Source organism: Panthera tigris, chromosome X, assembly GCF_018350195.1.
Source record: "Panthera tigris isolate Pti1 chromosome X, P.tigris_Pti1_mat1.1, whole genome shotgun sequence".
NCBI classification, from domain to species: domain Eukaryota; kingdom Metazoa; phylum Chordata; class Mammalia; order Carnivora; family Felidae; genus Panthera; species Panthera tigris.
The window spans coordinates 46,030,960-46,053,740 of NC_056677.1; the positions used below are offsets into that span (position 1 = coordinate 46,030,960).

General features: G+C 37.5%; 1 protein-coding gene across 13 annotated transcripts in view; it reads right to left on the reverse strand.

Annotated features, from left to right (window-relative positions):
• The window catches only part of HUWE1 (HECT, UBA and WWE domain containing E3 ubiquitin protein ligase 1), a 167,448-nt gene that overhangs the window by 131,954 nt on the left and 12,713 nt on the right, over positions 1-22,781 (reverse strand). For all 13 annotated transcript variants that reach the window (XM_042974387.1, XM_042974391.1, XM_042974397.1 and 10 more), the window contains one exon: positions 3,945-4,013. In XM_042974387.1, coding sequence (XP_042830321.1) covers positions 3,945-3,989 — 45 coding nt within the window. In that variant the 5' untranslated portion in view covers positions 3,990-4,013. The remainder of the gene's footprint in view (positions 1-3,944; positions 4,014-22,781) is intronic.

A 22,781-nucleotide genomic window follows, 5' to 3' on the forward strand; every position in this document is an offset into this window, starting at 1 on the left:
AACACCAAGCCCATATTTGATACATGGTGTTTCCAAAATCCAAAGAGAACCTCATACGTTGTTCCTCTGTCTTCATGGTGCATGGTACAAGGCGCAGCAATCTATCTCTACTTTAGAAGGGAAATCTTGACATTTCCCAGACCTCTGGACCCCTAGAAACTTTCCTGATGTGGGAGGCCCTCAAGCTTCAAAGGGCACTCTCTGGTACACAAATGCCTAAGGCATCTAAGGTACTTGTGTTTTCTGCTCACAAGATTCAGTCAGCCTAATGGCATCAATGTAATGTGCCAGCACAATGTTCTGTTTTATCAGCTGTATCAAGGTCCATAGTTTGCAGAATGCACCAGGGACAAAAGTGTATCTTTACCATCTTGTTCCTGCTGCATAAATGCAATAAATGCAATAATACAAACTGATTATTATTTTCCTTCTGGCAATACAAAAGAAAGCATTTGCCAATTCAATGGCTGTGTACTAATTGCCAAGGTTCACATTGATTTGCTCCAATAAAGATATCAAATCTAGGGGGAAAATCCTTTGCACAGCTGCTAATATACAAAGTGATCAATAAATGTCTTTCGTGTGCAGACACTATGGAAAACAGTGTGGAGATTCCTCAAAAAAATTAAAAATAGAACTACCATAAGATCTAGCAGTTCCACTTCTGGGTATTTATCTCAAGAAAATAAAACAATAATTTGAAAGGATATATGCAGCCCCAGGTTGACTGCAACATTATTTACAATAGCCAAGATATGAAACAATCTAAGTGTCCATCTTAGATGAATGGATAAAGATGTAGTATACATATATAGTGGAATACTATTCATCCATAAAAAAGAACAGAATCTTGCCATTTGTGACAACATGGATGGACCCCGAGGGCATTAAGCTAAGTGAAATAAGTTAAAGACAAATACCCTATAATCTCACTTATACACAGAATTCAAAAAACAAAAAAAACAAAAACCCAAGCTCAATAGACTGGTGGTTGCCAGAGGTGGCCAGGAGGGGAAAATGGGTAAAGAGATCAAAAGGCATGCATGCATGCACAAATAAATATCCTTCTTAAAAATAATATCTAGTATTAACCACAGTACAGAGAATTGAGTATGTTGCTCAAGGAAACTAGGCATCTTTAAGCCTTAAAAATGTATGGTCTATGATCTAAACGTTCCAATTCCAGGAGTTCGTCCTAAGTAATTAATTAGTAGCTATCAAATGTTGTGAGCCAGAAATTTGTATATAGGTGTCACCCCAAGAACAAATCCCTAACAATCCATGAGGTAATAAAAGAAAAAAAATTTTTTTAATTTGCATTTCTTTGATTATCTACAACGTTAAATTATTCTAGAAGTTTACTGAATCTGTTCTTTTCTGAAATGATCTATGCCCATTTTGTCATTGGGATATTCATCTCTCCTACTGATGTAGCTACTAAAGATATTAACTACAGTTCACTGAACAACATGGGAGTTAAGGGTGCTGACAAACCCCCATGCAGTAGAAAATCCATGGGTAACTTTTAACTCCCCAAAACCTTAACTACCAATAGCCTACTGTTGACTAGAAGCCTTACTGATAACATACACAGTCAATTAACACGTATTTCTTTTGGTGTGTATATTATATACTATATTCCTACAATAAAGCTAGAAAAAACAAAGTGCTATAATTTTTAAGAAAATCATAAGAAATATACATTTACAGTACTGTATTTATTGGAAAAAGTCCACATACCAGTAGACCTATGCAGTTCAAAACCGGGTTGCTCAAGGGTCAACTGTATACTGGGTTACAAATATTTTCCCCAGCTTGTCATGCGCCTTTTTACTTTGGATATACTACTTTATGCTTCCATTATTTTTTCTCCTTTGCTTTAATGCTTGGAAGGGCCATCTCCATCCAAGACTAGGTAAATATCCATCTATATTTTACACCTATAATCTAGGTGTGAATTTCTTTTAAAAATATTTGACTTTTATCTAGAATTTATTTCAGTATAATAGTCCCCACCCCTCAAAAGTCAAACAATTGTCCTGAAACCATTTCTTGACTAATAATTTCCTGTCCCTAACAACCAATAATTCCTACAATTATCATATGTTAAGTTCTTATGCACATGAATACTAGGATCCTTTTCTAGGTTATTTTCTTACACTGATGTTACTGTTTTAATTTGTGTCACTTCTTAAGACAAGGTTTCTATTTGCTCTTTAGTTTCCAAAATAATTTGAATACATAAATGTCAAAAATTCAAGATGCCCATTAAAAAATATATTTAAAAGTGGGGGGGCCTGAGTGACTCAGTTGAGCATCTAACTCTTGATTTTGGCTCAGGTCATGGTCTTGCGGTTCATGGGTTCAAGTCCCACATCGGGCTCTCTGCTGACAGTGTGGACCCTGCTTGGGATTCTTTCTCCCTCTTTCTTTGTCCCTCTCCTCCTTGCACTCTCACTCAAAATAAACATTAAAAATATACTTAAAAATCCAAGATGCCAAAACACATCAAAACCAAAATCAGATGTATCTGCAACAGCTATGAAAGTGAATATACTCATTATGTACGGCATTCAAGAAGAAACAACCTGACATTTCAACGGCAAACACAAAAATGTATAGCATGTGCAGACAACCAATATAAGGTCAATAAATTTGAAAATATATTTAATTAAGGCATGCAGATTAGAACCATTAATATTTCCCCCCCTTATTAACAAAAATTTAAAAGATAATCTGTAATGCTAGAGAGGGTATGGGAAGACAGCATTTCTCGCACTCATCAGTATAATACTTAACAAAAAAGGGCAGAGAATGTCCATGCAATAATCTTTTAAAGACTAGAAGAAATACAGCAAACTGTTAATAGCAATATCCATAGTGATACTTGCCAGGTAGTTAGTTTTTAAAAACCAAGTGACCTGTATTTAGCAAATAAACTGATTATGTGCCAAATCCTTTGCTAAGCATCTGCCTCATACCAAGGAGGGAAGAATTATCAACCCTGTTTTACCACTGTGAAAACCAGGTGAGCAAATAAATGCTTAGCCACAAAAACTAGTAAGATTCAAACTCATGTCTAATTCCAAAGCTTGTGCTCCTTGAACAACGGGGTCTACAGGAGAGTCGTAACAAGGCAATACTTTCTTAACCTCAAAACGCAGTTTAAGACAGCTGATAGAATACTGGACTGAAGCTAGGATTTCTGCTGCTAGGACATGGTCACCCAACACACAGATTAACATAGGTTAAACTAAATTGTATGATTAAGAATCCATGATTTAAAAAAGCTACACCACTGGCCCCACAAGAAATCTAGTTAAGAAACATGTTACTACTTTAATTTTCTTGAAAACAAAATTGAGAAAGACCACACAAGTACAGACAGAATTTGAATCCACACCTGCTCTTTCCATTATACCATACTGCCTTTCAATGCATAAGAAAAGCAGCCAGAGAGCCTACTTCAGGTACATACAGCTACAACAGTTTAGTGTTTACTTTCCACTGGTGACTAGCTTATTCACTTTTTTCCAAAATTTTATTTAAATTCTAGTTAGTTAACATACAGTGTAATACAGGTTTCAGGAGAATTTAGTGATTCACTACTTACATATAACACCCAGTGCTCAACATGCCAAGCGCCCTCCTTAAAGCCCATCACGCATTTATAGCCCATCCCCCACCCACCTCCCCTCCATAAATCCTCAGTTTATTCTCTATAGTTAAAGAGTCTTTTAATGGTTTGTTTCCCTCTCTTTTGCTTATTTGCCTTTTTAAACAAGGGAAGTTCAAAAGCAAATACGACTTTTTCAAGACAACTTGCTGTTTTATTGCACTTTGTATATATAAATGATGATGTATTTGGAAGGTCAGTATGGTGAACTGTCTACAAGAACTTTTTCTAAAATGCAAAAAATAAGACCATACTTTTGGATACTTACAGCCTCAGTAGGTGTCTTTTTCAGTTTAGTCCTGTCTACTTTCATGTTTTCGATTTTCTGTTTTATGATCTGAAAAGAAATTCCCCAAAAGAGTGAGAATTTAAAGTTGCAATCTTGAGCTCTACATGCTCGACATAAACAAGATAGAATGAAGAGCATGCAAAATGCTTAAAGCAAAAACTCTGGAGTTATGATGATGCTATGTGAACTCACAGGCACAGCTATGAGGTAGGGAAGGATAAGGAATATCTCCAGATAAAACTGGCCCACATCCATATATTGCATAAGACTAATCAATTTAAGCCAAAATTAAAGCGCTTTTTAAAAACAAACCTCTCAAACTCATAATTGAAAATAAAAGATCACAATGTTTTTAACACACCTCAGGATGGAAAAATTCACCATATCCTTGCAGTTTTCTGGAAAACTTAGCAATTCTACTTCTGGGAATTTAGCCAAAGAAAATCATGAGGATGCACAAAATATTTAACCATAAAAACCTATACTCCATGACCATATGTAATAGTGAAAAATTGGAAAAGAACAAACGTCCAAAAAGGATTGGTTTAAAATGAAATATTGCACAATTGTTATAAACACTGCACATAATTATATAACAGAAAGATGTTCATGGTGAAATAAAAATTACAAAACAAATAGTATAAACCTATCTAAACCACTTAGAAGGGGTATGCATCAAAATGTTAACTCACTGCTGACCAAAAGGATTATGTAGATGCATCTTTGTATCTTTTATTGTTTTAACCAATAAAAATATATTAGTTGTGTTATAACAACAAAGGCAGCATAATACTTTAATTTTTAATTAGAAAATGAGATAGAAGACTCCCACTAGAAATTTCCTGAGCACAGAACACAATCATTTTACTAAGATCTTTCAGTTTGGAAGGCACAAAAATGGGTAACCCCTAGTGTAAACCTACGTGATCTTTCATGGCAGACAGGTCCCTCAAGATGCTCTGACCAAGGCACAAGAAGAAATAAAGGTTTCTCCCATTAGCAACCAGGACACATGGACAGAGGTAGAGGTGAACTGAAAGCTCTTTATATACCAAAGATTCTCCTGATAATAATGTATCTGCTACATAGCAGTAACTGAAGGTGAGTGTCCCTTCCCCAAGAAGGCTGTCATAATATAAAGCTGACCAAGCACAGGTATAAAATTCAGGCAGCTTCGGGCCTAGATTTAGTCCAACATACTCAGTAGTGTGGAAATAAAGTGTTATTTGCCTACATGGTCGGTATCTTTTCAACCAATGGGCATTCAGGAAGAACTGATCAAACATCCAGAGTATATTCTAAAATGCATTCCTGGAAGAAAAAAAATGTTTTCCCTCTAAGGTTCACATTTCAAGATATGGGATTCCAAATTACTTTTTAAAAAATTACCTCAGCATCTAAAAAAAAATGAACCAAGTGCCAGCTGCCAACAACTTCCAAAATATCTAAAACGAGGCCAATAGGATTCTGGCAACAATCCAATCCATGTAGTAAAAACTGTAAGTGAGCTACTTATACTCAGTTTTGATTTTTCTCACAAAACTTCTCATACTCATTACCTAAAGCAAGTGGCTATCACATTACTGTGGCTGCAGTCATTTGCTGGGAGGCTATAAGACTAACTCTGCTGCAGGAAGTAGCAGCCAGCCCCAACACCATACAACCCAAATCACTGAATGCCTTCCCTTCAAAATTAGGAACAAAGTAAAGATGTCCACTCTCACCACTTTTATTCAACACAGTGTTGGAAGTTCTAGCCACTGCAATAAGAAAAGGAAATTAGAGGTATACAGATCAGAAAGGAGGAAACAAAACTCCCTATGTGCAGATGACAAAGGATTATTTAAGTATAAAATCCCCCAAACGTACAAAAAAAACCCTCCCAGAATAAATGATCTCAGTAAAGTTGCAGGATATAAGATAAACATCCACAAATCAATCTATTTCTATATACTGGCAATAGACACATACACTCCAAACCTAAAAGTACACTACCACTCACAATTGCTCAAAACAAAACTTGAAATACTTAGGTGTAAATCTAACGAAGCATGTATAGGACTTGTATGTTGAAAACCATAAAATGTTCATTTAAAAAAAATCAAAGAAGGGGGCGCCTGGGTGGCTCAGTCGGTTGAGCATCTGACTTCAGCTCAGGCCATGATCTCGCCATTTGTGGGTTCGAGCCCCACGTCGGGCTCTGTGCTGACAGCTCAGAGCCTGGAGCCTGCAGCCTGCTTCGGATTCTGTGTCTCCCTCTCTCTCTGCCCCTCCCATGCTCACGCTCTCTCTGTCTGTTGATAATAAATAAACGTTAAAATTTTTTTTTTAAAAATCAAAGAAGATCTATATATATGGAGAGATATAACATCCTCATAGATTAAGATGGGTCAACATAATAAAGATGGCAATTCCCCTCAAATTGACATGCAGATTTAATGCAGATCCTATCCAAATCCCAGCAAGATTCTTTTTTTTTTTTTAAATAAACTGAGATTATTCTAAAATGTATATGGAAAGACAAAGGAACTACAATAGCTGAAAGGAACTACGATAGCTTTAGTATTTTGAAAAAGTAGGAATCCCTCTCTCTGATTTTGACATTCATATGTATACCACCCTGTAATAATCAAGACAATATATGTAGTACTGGAGGTGGGACAGACACATGTATCAGTAAGAATAGAAACAGACTCATACAAATATGCCCAACTGATTTTTGACGCTTAAAAAGGCAATTCAATCAAAGGATAGTTTCATCACCAAATGGTACCAGAGCAAGTAGCCATCTATAGGCAAAAAGATGAACTTTGACCTAAGTCACATACTTTACATAAAAATTAACTCAAAATGAAACGTGATGATTGGGGAGAAAAGCAAACCCTTGTGTACTGTTGGTGGGAATGTAAACTGGTGCAGCCAATATGGGAAAACAGTATGGAGGGTCCTCAAAACATTAAAAATATCCATCAATCCACTTCTGAGTATTTAGCCAAAGGAAATGAAAACACTAACTTAAAAAGACATATGCATCCCCATGTTTACTGCATTATTTACAACAGCCAAGACATGGAAAAAACCTAACTGTCCATTGATGGATGAGTGGATACACACGAATATTATTCAGCCATAAAAAAGAAGGAAATCTTGACATTTGTGACAAATGGCTAGACCTTGAAGGCATTATGCTAAGTGAAATAAGTCAGAGAAGACAAATATGGTATGGTCTCACTTACATGCAGAGTATCAAGAAACAAAAAACTCCCAAAACACTAAACTCACAGAGAACAGACTATTAGATGCCAGAGGCAGGAGTGAGTGAAATGAGTGAAAGTGGTCAAAAGGTATGAACTTCTGGTTATAAAACAAATAGGTCATGAAGATGTAATGTATAGCATGGTGACTATAGTTAATACTGTATTATATATTTGAAAACTGATGAGAGCAGATCTTACACTTTTCAGTGCAAGAAAAAATTATAACTAGACTTACTGTGATCATTACACTATATATACATATACAATCAAATCACTATGTTGTACACCTGAAACTATTATAATGTTGTATGTTGATTATCTCAATTTAAGACTGCAAAGTAAAAAAAAATGGATCACAGACTTAAACTATAGAACTCACTGGGAGAAAATATTTTCAAAACTATATATAATATCTAGAATACACAAAGAACTCTAAAAATTCAACAAAAACCCAAACAACCCTCCAAAACAAAAGCAGGATTAGCTTGTAGCTGCAACTATATTTTAGCTCCAACTATTTTAATGGCTTAAGAAAATGTAGATGAGGTCATGGGCAAATATTCACACACATATCTCACTTTAACTACAGCTGTTTTGACTTAGGGTTCTGTACCAGTCAAGGGCCTGGGTTGAGAATAGACTCTGGCTAACTAAAGCAGAAAACTGATTTAATGGAAGGATAACAGACAGCTCAGGGAATCATCAGGAAGGCTTACTGATCCACATTCAGAAAATGGGGAGGAGCCAAGGAAGCTATGCAGTCTAGGACTACAGCCAAGGGACCTCCCACAGACACAGCTTAGCTGGGGGTGCCTCTACTGTCAACACCAGACTCTGGATGCCTAGAAGCTACCCCTGGTGGCAGAATGATTTCTGAACAGTCTCAGGTTATTTGCATCAATGGCTCTAGACACCAAAAGTTCCAAGTGTGAGCATCTGATTGGTAAAGTACAGGGGTAAGTCCAGGCCATAATTGTCAAGGTTCAGGGAGAGCAAGTATTTTGTTCAGTTTCCAGTGTTTGGGCTCCAAACTTTTCATAAACAGATTCAGATGATAGGCACCCAATTAAATAACCAGTCCAAAACAAATGAATGAACACACATGTTCCCCCAAACAAGTGCAATGTTAACCTGTTTCTATAATTTTGTTGCAAGAAACACCTATAGTTTGAAAAAGAAAGGTATCACGGTCCATGAGACATCAATTAAGAAAATTTCCCCCCTAGTTATTCTAAGCTAGTTTCACAGTGGGAAGGGAAAGTATTTTTTGAGCACTCACTATAAGCCAGACAATACTCAGGTTGGTGTTTCCTAAAGCATTTTAGAGCATTTTGCTCCATGAAGGAAGACAAGGTTTCAGTAACTTGCAAAATGTTACAAATGGAAGTACAAAAGGAATTTTCCTTTAGAATAGTTAGGTGGCTGACTTACGTTACTAATGGCTCCAAGAAACCTTGGGTAAAGGAAACTTACTAGGCCACAGAACAATTTTTTCAAGTGTTATCTACTCAAAGTCCATGAATGTAAGTATCCCAAAGAACAAACTTTGAGACATGCTGCCTAGAGTCTTCATATAATAGTCTTTCATACAATCCTCACCACTCAAACCAAGTTTTATCCCATTTACAGATAGAAAAACGAAGGCTCAGAGAAATTAAGTGGCTTGTCTAGCTAGTTGGCACCAAGATTTAAATCTAGGCCTTTTTGGCTCCCAAGTCCATGCTTTAATAACATGCTGTTCGCTTTACTAGTTTTATTTATTTTTTTAATGTTTATTTATTTAAAAGAGAGACAACAGGGGAGGGGCAGAGAGAAGGAGAGAGACAGAATCCGAAGCAGGCTCCAGGCTCTGAGCGCTCAGTGCAGAGCCCAATGCGGGGCTCGAACTCACAGTGAGATCATGATCTGAACTAAAGTCGGATGCTTAACCAACTGAGCCGCCCAGGCGCCCCAGTTTACTAGTTTTATTACAATAAATTCCTGCAGATGAAAACATGTATTTGTGACAGATTCTTCTACACTGTTAGATCCTATTCAGAAAATTACTGCAAGACAGGAAGCTGGGGCACAATGTGAGAAGCTGAGATACCGTCAAATCACACTAATGACCAGGGAATGAGTTCTACCTAATGCTTAGAAGTTAAACAAGTTAAAATCCTATTACATAAAAAAGCCTCTAACAAAAAGAAATTAGTTCTAAACAAATCTCTGGAAATGGCCTATTGCCTTTGTTGGTTCAGACCAGAACTCTGAGCACCAAGCAATCTTTACAAGTAATAAAGATTTCTTCCTACAATAAGGTTTAAAGATCAACTTTAAGGAAATTAATGAATTATTATGAACCACCATCCACAGCTATACATTACTTAACACTTCTATTTAATTAACCATTTCTTTTTTCCCTTCCTCCTTTCCCCCAAACTTCATTTACTTTTGAGGTTTCTAATCTTGGTTTTACAGGGTTTATTTACATCAAGGCAAGGGTGTTCACTTAATATATACTGAGGAGAAGTCACTCTTTAAAGGGCAACTCACTCTGTGTAACCACCTCCAGGTGATAAAATTTAGAATGACTTTCAATACTGAATTAGCTTAAAGGCAGAGGAGTAATTTCCAAGCTGGCTCAATAGCAGTTGAGTATAGTGGCAGGTTAGCCTTACAATTCAAAGTATGGCTGAAGGATCAGCAGCACTGACATCATCTGAGAATTATTAAAAATGCAGAATCTCACCCAGAGCTGAAGAATCAACCTGTATTTTAATGAGATCTTCAGGTGATTAATATATTTAAAGTTTGAGAAGCACCAGATCAGAAAACAGGCTCAAAATTAGGAAACCCAGGTTAGAATCCCTGCTGTATCACTTACTCACCGTATGAGCATGGATAATCAGCCTCTGTGCACTTTTGTTTCCTCAACTGTGAAATAGGGATAACTGATCTCACTTCCATACTCACTTTCATCCAATCCATTCTCCAGAGAGCAGCAAAGATAATCTTAAAACATAAGTCAGCTCATGTTACTTCCTTGCTTAAAACCTTTCAACAGTTTCCCTAAAATTATATCCCAACTCTAACCATGAGTCTCAGGGCTCTGGCATGATTTAGTTCCTGCAACTCTCTCCAATCTCCTTTTTGCACTACCACTTTAGTCTTTCCATTTAGTTTCTAGAATGCTTTAAGTTCCTTCTGGCCTCTAGACCTTTACAACTGCTATTCCACTGGAATGCTTCTGCCCCAACATACCTATTCTTCCCTCAGCTAGTTCCCTTTAAGGAGTGACTTTAAGACCCAAAGTGGCTTCCCATGGCAACCCACCTAAAGCTGGTCTGTTATTTTTCAATTACACTACCTTGCTTGTTTCTCTCATAACAAGTATCAATATAACTAGTCTGACTTTCTACAGTATTAAGCTCTTGGCACGTAGCACAGCATCTTCCACATGATAGGTAGACAAATATTTACAGAATGAAGTTCATGAAAGAAGTACACACTGAGAATAAAAATCTGTGACTGTCAGCATATAGAAAGTATTTGAAGTCATGGGTCTGGAGATGATGACTTAAAAAGAAGGAAGGAGGGGCGCCTGGGTGGCGCAGTCGGTTAAGCGTCCGACTTCAGCCAGGTCACGATCTCGCGGTCCGTGAGTTCGAGCCCCGCGTCGGGCTCTGGGCTGATGGCTCGGAGCCTGGAGCCTGTTTCCGATTCTGTGTCTCCCTCTCTCTCTGCCCCTCCCCCGTTCATGCTCTGTCTCTCTCTGTCCCAAAAATAAATAAAAAACGTTGAAAAAAAAAATTAAAAAAAAAAAAAAAAAAAAAGGAAGGAAAGAGGCCCAGAACGAAGTTCCTACTTGATACAACATTGTTTTTTTTTAATGTTTATTTTGAGAGAGAGAGAGCTCACGCACAAGCAGGGAAGGGGGAAAGCAGAGAGGGAGAGAGAATCCCACACTGAGAGTGTGGAGCCTGGCGCGAGGCTCGATCTCATGAATGGCAAGATAATAACCTGAGCCGAGATCAAGAGTCAGACGCTTAACTGACTGAGCTACCCAGGCACCCCAATCTACCAGAAAAGGCGAGGTTGGTGAGGTAGAAGCAAAACTAGTTCATTATGCTATCATGAAAGACAAAAGATGGCCAGACTGATCTATTGTGTCCAATGTCGAAATGAGGTATGTCCCGAAAAATGTATGTTGAAATTGGGGGTAGAGATAACTTGACCAACAATAGTTTCAGGGGGGATGGTGGGAAGGGAAGCCAGACTGGAGTGAGTCAGGGAACCAATGGAAAGAGAGGCAATACAGATGGCACGTTTAGAAAACTCTTCTGAAAAGGTTGGTTGTAAATGCAAGCAGAGAATTATGGGGTCACTGAAAGGTAGAGGGAAAGAGGAGGTAACAGAAAGAAAATCCCTAAGAAAGTTGAGGGTAGGGGACCCTTAAGCCTCTCACTATTTCACCTTAAAATAATGAACACTTATCTGGATTTTGAAAGCACAAGTACTAACGAGAATTATGACAATCCTCTCCCCAATCTCTTAATACTTGACTATCTCTGTATGTGCTTACATTGTACCCTGTACCTAACACGTCCCTATTAATGACAAAATGTTTGCCACAAGGGTGAGGAAGTTTAAAACAAGCATACACACAAAACCCCACAAACCTGGGAGCAAGATAAAAAAAAAAATACATTATCAGTGGTTGCCTCTAGGTGGCATGATAACATGGTTTTTATTTATTTATGCTTCACGCTTTCCAGGTCCTTCCAACCTTTCTATAATCGTGCATCCATTTATAGTAAGAATTTTCCTTTTGTACAATTTTTCTTAAGGTTGAAAACAGTGGCCCCTAATCCAAATGGCATGAATCAAATTAAGAACAATATCATCTAAACAAATGCCCTGGAGTGGCTGCTGCCTGCTCTTGGAGCTTCCTTCCTATACACTCTGCTGTTTAATCCTGGAGTTTAGCACACAGCAAGCACTCAATATTTATTGATTTAGTATTGGTAGGTTAAGAAATGCTTCAAACATGTATGGGAGTGTGGTTGAATCCGAGTCAGCCTAAAATTCCCCGGGAAATCATGGAAAAGCATTATGGCCGTTTGTAAACAAAAAATGCTTTAGAGAACCCTAACCTCCAATGTACCACAAAGCAAAAGCCTTTGCCTCTAAGAGTCTCTGAAAGAAAATTCAGGTGAGAGCTGCTTGGACCATCCATTATCTCAGAAAGCAGTGAAGTGAATCTTGAAATCCAGCCTGCTATACACTGTTTGATTAGGAAGGCACAGACAGCACATTAACTGATTTCTTAAAGGGGGCACATTTCCATCCAGCCTAGTTTCTGATTATTTATATTAATATCCATCCAACAAATCACAGAACCCATGTGTCGTCATCATAACATCAGCTAATATTTACTGACCACCTAACTATGCGTTATCTCTAATCCTTGTATGAAGTTGTAACAACTTGAAGACTGTTCCCAGTTTACTAAAGCCAAGAGTAGCCACGTACTCAGTAAGTGGTAGAGCTGGATTAAAACCAAATCTGCTCCACAACTCTATAGTATACAAAATGTCTATATACATAGTCCATCCTGCCAAACCCCTCCTATAGACACCAATAACCCTATCCTTGGCCATATAAATAAAATATGACCCTGAGGATTGCTGACCTAGATTTTATTGGACACTGATAGTAAAACGTAGTAATAAAGCAACCAAAAAATAGCTTTTATTCACTCAAGACAAATCTGGAAATTACCCTGGTTGATTCTCCTTCAAAATATAGTATTCTGTAAATACTATATACCTCAAGTAAGTGTATATCCTTGCTCTGCAGTATACTCAAAAAAATCTCTTGCAGGGATACCAAGGATGAGGAATCTGAAACCTCCAATACCGACTCTGGAAGTAAGAATGGCGTGTGAGAGGGTCACCTGGGTTGGCTCAGTCAGTGAAGGGTCCGACTTCGGCTCAGGTCATGATCTCATGGTTCGTGGGTTCAAGCCTCGCATTGGGCTCTGTGCTGATAGCTCAGAGCCTGGAGCCTGCTTTGGATTCTGTGTCTCCCTCTCTCTCTGCCCTTTCCCCCGCTCATGCTCTGTCTCTCTCAAAAATAAGCAAACATTTAAAAAAATTAAAAAGAAAAGAATGGTGTCTGAGAATGCATCCCCTACATTTGCTCTACCCTACAGCCCTGGGAAGCTGCAGACCTAAGAGTTATCCTTTTGGTCATTACTCCCAATTACTTAATAGAGACAAACTGGCATCAGAAAAATCAGGCAACAAAACAGGGCTCACCAAAGTCACAGATCAGTTTCGCCAGAAGAAAGGAAATGGCAGCATGCCAAGCAGCCCCTTCTTAGCATTCCCAACAATGACCAAAAAAAAAAAAAAAAAAAAAGAGTAATGCCAGCATGAAAATTATGTAAATTAAGGAAGACAGGAAGAGATTCCTTGTCTATGCATTTTCAACTGGTGCTCTGGAATAATCCTAGTACACTCTCTAAGACTGATCTGTCTCACATCCCCTTCCTTACTTGTGGCTGGATTTGGTGTAAGAGATCAATTGTAACAATGGTTATTTCCTTTTCATCATATCCAATTTCAAAGATGCAAATGCTTTTTCTTTCAGTCTTGCCCACATCTACCGAAAATTAAGACATCAGCCTTTAAACTAATATTCTCTATTCAAACTAATATTAAGAACTTAACTGTGGGGCGCCTGGGTGGCTCAGTTGGTTAAGCGTCTGACTTCGGCTCAGGTCACGATCTCACTGTCTGTGAGTTCAAGCCCCGCTTCGGGCTCTGTGCTGACTGCTCAGAGCCTGGAGCCTGTTTCAGATTCTGTGTCTCCCTCTCTCTCTGACCCTCCCCCGTTCATGCTCTGTCTCTCTCTGTCTCAAAAATAAATAAACGTTAAAAAAAAATTAAAAAAAAAAAAGAACTTAACCATAAAAAAAGCCTGCCACTTCCTAATAGGTGAACTTCACCCAGAAGGGCCACAGGCAACATTCAGTTGAGTTCAGAAAAAACATCTGCCAGAAATTAAGCTGCTTAAAAATTATCTTAAAAACAATTTACTTAAAAATTAAATCCAGAGTTCTCAACCCTGGCTGTACAAAATCACCTGAGACTTATTTTAAGAACTAAAAATGTCAGGCCATACAAGTATCTGACTCAGTAAATAGGAGGTGGGAACTTTTTTCTCAAGCTACATAGGTGATCTAGTTGCACAGCCAGATGTAAGAGCTGCTTTGTTAGATAGTATTGTGCTTTGCCTATTTGTAACTCACTTAGGAATTTTCTTTAAAAGAATGGGGTATAAATAAAGCAAGAATAGCCATGTGTTGATAACTGCTGAAGCTGGGTAACAGGTACACCCAGGTTCATTATGTTATTCTCTAACTTTTGTACATGTTTGAAAATCTCACAAATTAAATTTAAATTAAGACTTTATCCTGCCAGGTCCCTCCATTCTATCCTCCACATCACTACCAGAGCAACCTCCTCAAACTCAAAATCTACCTACATCATCAAGTGCTAACTCCTTACCTAACCCAGCATTCAAGACCTCTAAGACCTGGTCCCTGCTCACCTCTCTTACCAGGGCCACAACATTACATATTACTACCCTTGGCTCCCCAGTGCTTTAACCATGTGAGGCTTTTTATAGTTCCCCTAACATTCAAGACTTTTAATACCTTGATTCAGATTGTGCTTTCTGCTAAAATGGCTGCTCTCTGCATATCCCCTAGAGCTCAGCTTAAATGTCACTTCTATGAAGCCTTTTCAGATTCCCTCTTCCCCAGAGTAAAATTGATCACTCCCTCCTTTGTGCCCCCACTGTGTACTGCATATATCCTCAATCAACACACCTCTTTATTTACATGTCAGTCTCCCCACTAGGGTAAGTTCTGCATGAGTGGGACTGTGTCTATTTATCTTTACTGTCACCAGAATAGGAACTGTCACTTATTAGAATAATACATGAAGGACTATCCAGTAAATGTTTAAGGAAGCTAAAAATCCAAGTCACACTCTTGGTGAAATTTTCAACTGAGGAAACCAATTTATGATTCATTCATTCTGCATATATTCTATTCAACATATAGGTATGAATGCACTACATACACAGGGCATTGCAATAGGTGCTAGGAGATAGCCAGGTGTTCAGAAATGTAAATCAGAGAAAAAGGAAAACTAGAAGCAATGATCACATAAAAGCAACAAAAAGTACATGAAAATGCACAATGAAATTACAACTTCCTGGTGGCCAAAGCAAAGCCAGAAACACAGTTACAAGAGAGCAACAGAATACATAAAATAAATCCTTATATAACACCAACCACAATTCTCTTGCTTTTTTAAAAATTTGGATTTTTAGAGATTCATGCTGCATAAAGCAGAGTACAGCTTTGGCAAAAGTGAAACAATTAGCCCAGTATCACTTTGTGGGCATAGTGCTTTATATCTGGATCAACATATACACGAAAATATAAAAACAAACAACACAGCAATTTGGACATAATCAAAACATTTCCTCTTGTCCTATACCAAGGGATCCCCACAATAATTCTGAAGTTCTATGGAAAGTTTCTGCATATGTTGGTATTTTTCTGAGAACACAGTTTATAGCTTTCACTAGCTTCTTTTTTTTTTTTTTTAATTTTTTTTAACGTTTTATTTATTTTTGAGACAGAGAGAGACAGAGCATGAACGGGGGAGGAGCAGAGAGAGAGGGAGACACAGAATCGAAAGCAGGCTCCAGGCTCTGAGCTATCAGCCCAGAACCCGATGCGGGGCTCAAACTCACGGACCGCAAGATCGTGACCTGAGCCGAAGTCGGACGTTTAACCGACTGAGCCACCCAGGCGCCCCAGCTTTCACTGGCTTCTTAAAGAGATCTATGACCTGAAACATTAGGAACCATCACCCCACAGAAAAGATCTCTAAGACATAGCCTGCTTAATGACTACATTGTTTTCACTTTCACTCAATGAAACACAGGCATATGGTTTTTGCCCCTAAAGCCACGATAGGCTACTGTCAAATACAAAAAGTACAGGAAACCAAAGAACAGAATTCCAACCCTTTTGCATTATTCAGCTCCAACTGTCTCATATCCCTGGATTTACAAAGAAACATACAGCATCTCTCAAGATTAAACCTCCTCTGTGTAAGAGGGAATTATGTATTCCTGGATATAATCCTCTAGTCCCATATCCTGAAGAAAGGTAGAAGAGGCACAAACCTCCTATTAAAAGGCTAAATTAGGGGTGCCTGGGTGGCTCAGTCAGTTGAGCATCCGACTTTGGCTCAGGTCATGATCTCGCAGTTCATGAGTTTGAGCCCCGCGTCGAGCTCTGTGCTGACAGCTCAGAGCCTGGAGCCTGCTTCAGATTCTGTGTCCCCCTCTCTCTCTGCCCCACCCTTGCTTGTGCTGTGTCTCTTTCAAAAATAAATAAACATAAAAAATTAAAAAAATAAAAGGCTAGATTAAGTATATTTCTAAATAAAAGCTAAGTTTAATGCCTAAAAATAGTCTAACAAAAGATGTATCTGTATGGGGAGAGAAGAGACCTCAGTAACATATTTACTTGCTACCGTACATTGTGGATTATTTAAGTTTAAAGGTAGAAATTAAGGAATACTACTGGAAGAAAAGTCAAAATGAAGTAGAGGACAACAGCACAGTACAAAGGCCTGGGAGTTGAATGGGACTGGGCTTAAATTCCATTTACTACCTGTATGATCTTACACAAGTTCCTATACCTCTATGAACGGGTAACCTCTGTAAAATAAACAACATAGCCCATCTCAAAGGACTGTATCTGGCAATGAATAAGCCATATTAATTTTTGCTCTAGTTCTTTTATTTGTATTTAAAAAAATTTTAAATTTGTTTTGAGAGAGAGACAAGAGAGCAGGGGAGGGGCAGAGAGAGGAGAGAGCGAATCCCAGGCAGGCTGCACACTGTCAGCACAGTGCCTGATGCAGGGCTCAAACTCATGAAACTGTGAGATCATGACCTGAGCTGAAACCAAGAGTCAGATGCTTAACCAACTGAGCCACCCAGGCGCCCCTGTTCTAGTTCTTGCAGTTCCAGATTAATGTCAGGGCAACAATCTTTTCTTTAATGTTTATTTTTGAGAGAGCGAGCGACAGAGATCAAGCGGGGGAGGGGCAGAGAGAGGGAGACACAAAATCTGAAACAAGCTCCAGGCTCTGAGCTGTCAGCACAGAGCCTGACGCAGGGCTCGAACCCACAAACTGCGAGATAATGACCTGAGCCAAAGCCAGGTGCTTAACCAACTAAGCCACCCAGGCGCCCCTAAGGGTAACAATCTTATGACGGATATTACAAACAGAAAGAATCAAAAGCAAGAAAGAGCTGGTCTTTTCAACCTTTCTACATGTTATCTGAATATGAAAGAGAATATTAAGCATATATCAATCTCTAGAATATTAAAGTACTGACATGAACCAAAAAATTAAACTCAATTTTGATGAGACCGAGAAGCTCTGGATCTCGTTCTCAAGTTAGTTATAAGTTCTCCAAAGATTAAACAGTCTACTAACTACTGTCTGGGCCATACAACTTAAGAATCAGAGATTTTAAGTGTATCTCAACTATTTTGAGCTGGTTCAAATGAATTTAGAAGGAAGAGAGACCAAGATTCTTTTATATGATTTAAAAGAACAATAATTAGAGCAATTATCAACAGGGCAGCAAACTCCTCTCAGTATAAAATAACTCCAACCTCATAGGATTTTTATGAGGCTGAAATTAGTTCATTGACAAGAAAACTTAAAACAACGCTTTTAGAAAAAAAAAATTATGTCCCAGCATATAGACAAAACTGGCTGAGTAAATTTAATAGCACGACACACAGACTGGCATACACTCATTTCCAATGTTCTTTAATTAAGCCAAATAATGTGAACAATCTGCTGCTTTAAAACATTTATGTCTCTAACACGAAAGATGTTTGCTGAAAATGAATGAACAATATGCAAAGGTACTCTAATTCCCTGCCACCAACTAACTTTGTGACCTTAGGATAATCTGGGCCTCAAACATATAAAATGAAAATACAGTGATTACAATCTCTTAAAGCACTATTTCAAGTTCAAGACAAATGTTAAATATTAAACATGAACAATTTGAATTATTCTCAAAAACTAAAGACCAAAAAGTAACCAAGCCAGTTTTCTACTTGGCACAAGTTCCAACTTTTATGTTTTAACAAACTACACTTTCCCAAATAATTCAGTTTTAAGCTGAACATATATTCAAAAACCAAATAGTCTTTCCCAAGATAAAATAGGAACTACCCGTTAACCATTTGGACAAAAACAGAAGCACACACCTACTTCACATTATTACTTAAACACAAAAAGCTAAACTGTAAATGTATTAGAAGATAATGCATGTAAATATTCTTTTAATCTTGGCAAAAAATTTATTTCTAATATACAAAGAACTCCCAAAACACAGTAAGATAATCTGATTGAAAGTAAAAGGGCACAAACTTGGGGCACCTGGGTGGCTCAGTTGGTTAAGCATCTGACTCTTGATTTCGGCTCAGGTCATGATCTCATGGTTCATGGGATGGAGCTCCGTATTAGGCTCTTTGCTGACAGCGTGGAGCCTGCTTGGGATTCTCTCTCCCTTTCTCTGCCCTCCCCCCCCCCCCACTTGTACTCTTGCTCTCTCTCAAAATACATAAAACATTAAAATAAGATAAAAAGGGCACAAACTTGCAATTTACAGAGGATGTAACATTTGCTCATCCTAATCCTTACAAAAATTCTAACCAAAGCAAGAAGGTGCTATTTCTCATTTATCAGACTGGTTAAAATTAAAAATAAAAAGATCAACAGTATCTTGTTTTGGCAGATATATGTGGAGAAAAGGGCACTGAAAGACACTGCTGCTCAGAATGGTAATTCAGTATAGCCTTTCTAGAGGTCATTTTGGTAGTACTGATCAAAAATTTAAATGGTACCACTCTGACCCAGAATGAATTCTACTTCTAAGGCTCAACAGTAGGGAGTGATTAAATTATACTAGATCCATGCTTTGAAATTCAACGCAACCATTAAAAAGAATGGAGTTGAGCTGTATGTTTTGACATAAAAATACACATAGCACATAGATAAGCACAGTATGTAGATGCTAAAAGGTATAAAAGAATATACACAAATTGTCAGAAGATTTTTGAAATGTGGTATGAATAAAACAAGACTATCATTTGGGGAAGGACAGGGACACTAATTTTTAAATAAAATACTTTGTTTGAATCTTTTAACAGTCAACACGTTACTTTTATAATTTAAAACGTTTGAAAAGGAAAAAAATATGAGCTTAGAAAACATTAATTTGAAAGTTTTACAAATAGGAAATCCAGCCCTATCTACAGGCTTATGGCATCCATAAATACGCATGGGAACACATAGCCAAATTGAATTGTCCCATGAAAGAGCTCAAAATTGATCCCCATGTTGAAAAGTAGCCACCATAGTCAAAAGGACAAAGAAACTGAGCTTTCTTTGCTTTTTCTCATTTACCTTTCTACTTCCCTAAAATTTCCCGATTATGAGGGGTAACTTTCTTATAGGAAGGGGCCACTTATTCTGCACTTCTATGGATGATATCTGCTGGCATATTTAGAAACTGATTCAGTTCAGTTTCAAGAAAAGATAGAGCACAGTGAAAATAGGTTCACCTGGGTTCGACACCCAACTCCACCACTAATCAGCAACATTTGTTATCTTGGACAAATCACTTCCCCTAACCTGAGCCTAAAAAATAAGGAGTCTGATGAGGCGCCAGTCAGTTAAGCATCCTACTCTTGGTTTTGGCTCAGATCATGATCTCACCGTTTCGTGAGTTCAAGCCCTGCATCAGGCTGTGTGCTGACAATGCAGAGAGAGCCTGCTTGGGATTCTCTGTTTCCCTCTCTCTCTGCCCCTCCCCCACTTGTGCTGTCTCTCTCTCTCAATATTAAATAAACTTTAAAAAAATGAGTTTGATATGGATAATATCAAATACAGGCTCTTTCTCAGCTCTTCTGTTAGACCTGGAGAAGACTACCATTTAAAAAAATTTTTTTAATGTTTTATTTATTTTTGAGACAGAGCATAAGCAGAACAGAGATCAATATATTAAGTGGGAACAACAAATTTCAAAACACCATTTCTATATTGGTTTGGGGAACACCTAAAAAAAAAAAGACAATTTGGGGACAACCAAGGAAATGTAAATATGGACAGGATACTAGATAATATTAACAAAAAGAGCGAACTTCCTAGGTGTGATAAATGGCATTGTAAGTCCTGATTAAGACATGCCTGCCAAAGGATTTAAGGATGAAATGTCACTCTAACTTCATATGCTTCAGAAAAATTAAATGCCCATGTGTACATATAAATCAAATATGGCAAATTTTAACAACTGTTGGTGATATAGATGCTCACTGTGCTATTCTTTCAACATTTTTATGTCTGAAAATTTTCACAATAAAAAGTCGGAGGGAAGGTTATGAATTACATTTTTGAAAAGAATAAATTTTTGAAAAAAAGTGTGCTTATGCTACTCAAACATAAAGAAAAGCATTGGAAGAATGTATTACATACCAACATACTAATAGTATTCATCTGAATGGCAAGAAATTTCTGTGCTTATCTGTATTATTTCAATACTAAGCCATGTATACTCCTATAATCATGGGGAACATTACTTAAAGTCAGGAAAGCATTTTCAAACAAGAATTACAATAAAATGAACAAATGACTAAATAACATCCCTTTTTAGGGATGTTTTAACAAGTATGCAAACAATATTACATAAGTAATAGTGTGAACATCACATAGTTTTTAAATTTCTACTTGCATGTGTAATTTATACCATTCTCACAATATAGTAATTCAAGCAATTCGTGGTAAAGATAGCAGTAGGGAGGGGAATGCTGGGTGAAAGTTCTTAAATATTTCCCCTTATATCAAACCTCCCCATTAAAAGATCTAAGGTAAAAATAAATGTTAAAGATGATCAGCTCAGGAGAGGGGGGTAGGGAAAGGGTTTCTTGTTATATTATTCTCTGTATTCTTCAGTATATTTTGAATTTCTCAGAAAAAGAAATGCAATAATTACAGAAAAAGCTAAAGTTCGCCTTGGCCACTCCTTCCAAATAATCAGTTTACCCTAGTTTTTAAAAAATATATAAATAGCGCCATACAGTACATGCTATCTTACAACTTGCCAAAATTATCTCCGTATAAATAGCTGTATTAATTTATACCACTTGTGGCAGTATTCTAAGACCATACTCTTACCTGTATTTTTGCCATGACCTGGTAGTATCTATTTTTTGCCAATCTAATGGTTAAAAAGTATCTCATTTTAGTTTGCAATTCTGGTATGAGTATCTTTTCTTGTTACCAGACAGTTTTAGTTCCTATTCTGGGTAAAGTCTGTCCCTAATTTTCTGTTCCTCTTACTTTTAAACTGTTACTCTTATCATTAAGATGGGAACACACCAAACAAAATGTTAATGATGACTGAATATTTTCGTGGGAGTAGGAATCTTTTCCTAAAATAACACATTTCCTAGTTTTTCCGAAATCAATTCAGTAACAGAAAGTAGAAAATGATATAGTGAATGAAAAAGATCCTTTTAGATGCAAGTACAGTAAAACCTTGGATTTCGAGTAACTTTTTCTGTGAGTGTTCTGCAAGACGAGCACACCTTTCCAATAAATTTTAACTTAATAACAAGCGATGTCTTACAATGTAAGTGACACCAAATGTCACATGATCCCAAGTGAGTCAATGGTTCTAGAAATTCGCTTTGATATACGAGTGCTTTGAATTACAAGCATGTTTCCAGAACGAATTATGTTCGCAAACCAACGTTTTACTTAGTACTTTCAGGATACCTATTATAGGAGCACACAACACCCTAGAGGAGCTCATAAAATCCAGCTTAAGGAAATAAACACACCTAAAGCACAAGGCTTGTGAAGAAATGAAATAATGGTTGTGGCTACTGATTCATTTGGGATACATTTAACTAACTTCATTTTTGTACAGCATTTCTTTGAGTTCATGATGTACTTTTCACAAATCTTGTTTAACACGAATAAATTTTTTTGTGACATTTTCTGATGCCCTCCCATAAACTGCTATAGCACATTTTGTTCACTCCTCCTCATTGTCATGATCATTTTGACTGTGATTTACAAGTCTCTCTCCCCTGGTACACCATGCTGCCCTCCCTCCTCCGGTTGCCTGTCTCTATATTCCCAGTATCTAGCATTATTGGGTATGTCCTCAAATATTTGTTGAGTGACTGAGATATCATCACCCTCATTTAAAGGATGAGGAAACTGTTTCAGTGATGAAGTAATTTGCCCCAAGTGACATAGCTATTAAGTATTTATTTTACATAAATTACTATGGCCTTACCTTTGTAGTATACTGTACAATTTAAACATTTGAAATAATACATCATCTCACTTTAATGCTCATAGCAACTTATGAAGTAGGCTTT